This window comes from Buceros rhinoceros, unplaced genomic scaffold (genome assembly GCF_000710305.1).
Source record: "Buceros rhinoceros silvestris isolate BGI_N320 unplaced genomic scaffold, ASM71030v1 scaffold10463, whole genome shotgun sequence".
Lineage (NCBI taxonomy): Eukaryota > Metazoa > Chordata > Aves > Bucerotiformes > Bucerotidae > Buceros > Buceros rhinoceros.
The window spans coordinates 63,123-66,693 of record NW_010404232.1 but is presented as its reverse complement, the minus strand read 5'-3'; the positions used below and the strand labels follow the sequence as shown (position 1 = coordinate 66,693).

At 42.3% G+C, this 3,571-nt stretch overlaps 1 protein-coding gene across 1 annotated transcript in view; it reads right to left on the bottom strand.

The window, feature by feature from the left end:
* Nucleotides 1–340: 340 nt before the first annotated feature.
* The window catches only part of CASK (calcium/calmodulin-dependent serine protein kinase (MAGUK family)), a 54,493-nt gene continuing 51,262 nt past the window's right edge, over nucleotides 341–3,571 (bottom strand). Inside the window, 3 exon segments of the mRNA XM_010133322.1 lie at nucleotides 341–527; nucleotides 530–640; nucleotides 2,481–2,566. Of these exon segments, the coding sequence (XP_010131624.1) occupies nucleotides 462–527; nucleotides 530–640; nucleotides 2,481–2,566 (263 nt within the window). The 3' untranslated portion in view covers nucleotides 341–461.

The following is a 3,571-nucleotide window of genomic DNA, read 5'->3' as shown; positions in this document are numbered from 1 at the left end:
AAAAAACCCACAATACCAAGTTTCTAGTTCAGCAAGAACTAACTCCAAATCTAATTTTTCTCCTGTAATGACAAATACCACTTTTTCATGGAAACATAATATTAAGCCACATGTAACTTACAGACAACCATCACAAATTTACCTCAACAGGGTTATACAGAAAGAGATTCAATTAACCCTTAACAGCCCAAAGCAGTAAAATAATACTTAATGCCTAAGAAAAGGAGGATTGTTCCTCAGCTTAGGAGCTTTAATAGCCTTTTAGTAACTGTAATATTTTTAAAGGGGCTTCCTAAATGCATGAGCTGAGGATCCCCTTTCCTAATTTTTTTTTTTTTTTTAAAGTAGGCTGTAAAGAGTTAGTTCAGGTGCTGATGAGATGAATATGAAGGTAGGGCTGAGTAGGCAGGTGCGACCTACTCGTGTTCCGTTATCTTTGTTGTAAAATTGGTGTGCGTGATCTAACAGGACAGGCAGAAACAATTTCCCAGAAAGCAGTAACATTCAGCCATCAGCAGGCAGTTAGTTACAGGACTGAGGAAGAAACGGGACGGTTAATTAAATTCATTACCTCACAAGATGAAGACTGTGTGCGGTAACTTGGCACAATCTTAAAGGTAATACTTCCACGCATTTCCCTCTGCAAAAAGAGAAGTGCTGCTTTAAAGACTAAGACACTGAAGACAAAATGTCCAAATCACTAATGCTTGAAAGGGAAGCATCACAGTTCAGGAGCAGCAGTATGTTTTCCCCAAGTAAATATTCCGAAAAGCTAAAATGCTATGGCTAATTTGTAATTTCAGTTATAAACAAACATTTCAATTGACTCTCATTAATCTAAAAGATAAACACACATTATTACTTGGTCACCTCACCAGTTTTTGAAAGCCTAGAGCCTATAGCTGTTACTTAAGGTGAGAGATTCAGAGATGTGTAAGTTTGTTCCACGTCAGTCTTTACTTTGCAGCTACATTCTTGTGATCCACAGAGTGTTTGCAACTAAAGCGACATTTCTTCCTTTTCATCATACTCGTTAAATAGCAAAAGCTTATTCACAGTTTCTGGAAAGCTACATGTTTGCTGTACTAACAGGAGAAATGCAACAGTCTTTCAGCAAAATGGAACGTGGGTCTGCTCGTTTGCATTTACTACAGCAGAAGAACGCTCGTAACAAGGAGTAACTGCAGAATAGCAGCAGATTGTGGCCACATATTTGCTCAGCCATGTTTTCTTCAGTGACAGTCTCGATGTAAGTGCCACCACACAGCTGACAACTGCAGGACTCCACCTGGGCAGTAAAGGTAAGCAGACCACTTCAAGTGATCTTGGAGCTCTTCCCCTTTCTCGCTTTGGCTGGCTATTGCGAGCCAAAAAATTTGCCTGGACTCACTTAAGCTTGTCTATATGGTTTCAGACACAACAAAGGGATTAGTGGTATCATCCACGATCCCAAGGTTAGGATTGCGTTGCAGAAAAATTCACAAGTGTTACAGAATATCAAACTGACTTTACTGACAAGGCCCAAGGTGGAGTTTCATCAAAAAAGCCCGACCATCTGAACTCAGTAGATCTCTTTTTAGTTTGCAACATCAATAACCATGAGCCACAACAGTTATAAATTAAAAGAAGGGATGTTCCAGCGACATAAGGAACACACTTTTCCCTATGATAATAATTAAGTATCGGAACAGGGTTGCCCAAAGAGGACCCGTCCTGTCAAATCTCTGTTCCTGGTTATTTTCAAGGCTTAACCAGACAAGGTCCGGAGCAACCTGGGCTGCACTCAATGCTGACCCTGCTTTGTGCAGGAGATTGAACTGGAGACCTCCTGAGGTTTCTTCCAACCTGAATTGTTCTATGGTTTATTACCTTTGTGTAGTCAAGAAAAGTTTCTTTTCTCTCACAGTATACTTGGTGACTACACTCGGTGTAAACCGAAGATTTAAAATAAAGGCATAATATTTATAGACTGCATTGGAATGAGTAATAGGAAGAAGGCAGTATTTTTTTCTGTTTTTTCCTGTTTTTTTCTGTTCGCTAGAGACAAGAGCAGAAACTTCTGCAAAGTAAACTCAGACATTAGCGAAAACTTTCAAAAACATACAAGAGTTATACACTGAAGTCAACTGCCTGAAGAGTTTGCGGAACTTCCATTACTGAAGTTTTGTACGAGCTGGTCAGACACACAGTTGTCAGGAATGGCTGGCTGCTGACGATCTTTGCTGTGGGACTAAAGGGAATAAATAAAATGACACCTGGAGGCCTTCTACCATTCCTGGGTATAAGGTGCAAAAAAGCCACTACTAAATAAACCAGGAGAGCCTGTAGGAGGCCTTAGCAGCCGAACACAGAAGACTTTCTATTACACGCAGATATGAGGAACAGAAGAAAAAGGGGAAGTCACAATGCAATTACATAGAAGTTTTGTCAAAATAAAGACAGACACTTTTATAAAGAACATAAATATTTCGGACACTTACAAGCATTTTTTGCAGCTGTTCTACAGTTTGATTTGCCACACTTATTCCATTTATTTCTCGGATTTCATCCCCTACATGTAGCGTACCTGTGGAATTAACAAACCACAATCAGCTCAAACATGTTTTTACAAATGGAATTAATAAGACAGTACCAATATTCATACCAAGGCTTAAAAACGAAACTACATTTCAGTAAGTTTTTTGGCTAGATTGAGAAAAGGACTTTGGCAGCTGCGTATTACGTATCTGCAGTGTGTTAGAAGGTAGACGCCACCTCACCTCCCTGCCCCACACCGCTCCCTTCCCTGAGCTCGGGGGGGTTCCACCCGCCTTGTGAGGCAACGGACAGGCCAGCCCTTGTCTCGGGCTTTGCTCCTGCCTCTGGAGACGTGTCAATCAGCACCTCTGTGAATAACTCTATAAAATCTGCAATGCACGTGGCCTTTCCGGTGAGCGCATTGCTCATTATCAGCAGGACAGACAAAGAGAGATATAACTGAGGCAGTCGGCTCCGCCTGGGACGGTAAAAGATCTTCCGCACAGCACGCAGCCTTTTCGCTTGCCAGTTACCAGCGGGGGGAGCTAGAAAGAGCTTTTTCCAGAAGAAAAGGGGCAAAATGGCCAAGCCCCCAACTCTGCATGGCTGGAGACAGACTGCTGGTGAGGGGAATTACAGAAAGGTTTCAGATGCCCAAGAGAGAGCCTCTGCAGCAACGCGGGAAACCTGCAGCGCTCCCCGGAGATCTGGTTCATCTCTCGTTCTGCAGATGGGGAGAGAAGAGAGCCAAAACCAGCCCCTGGCAAACGGGTAGCTCAGGTTTCCCAGTCACCTCAGAGGAAGACTACATACTGCAAAGGGAGTTTGTCTTGAAGAGTTCAGTCTTGAACTGAGATCGATGGGTTAAGAGAACTGCGTTTTTCCATTCCGGTTTTATTCCTTACCCCCTCCCCAACCCCTTCCGGCAGTGACCGCACGTGTAGGTTTTGTGGTAAACTGGGGTTCTGGAAACAGAACAGATGAAATGTATATTTATATGTATATACCTACTTATGTATTTATTAATCTCTCTCTCTTTTCCTATCTCTGTCCT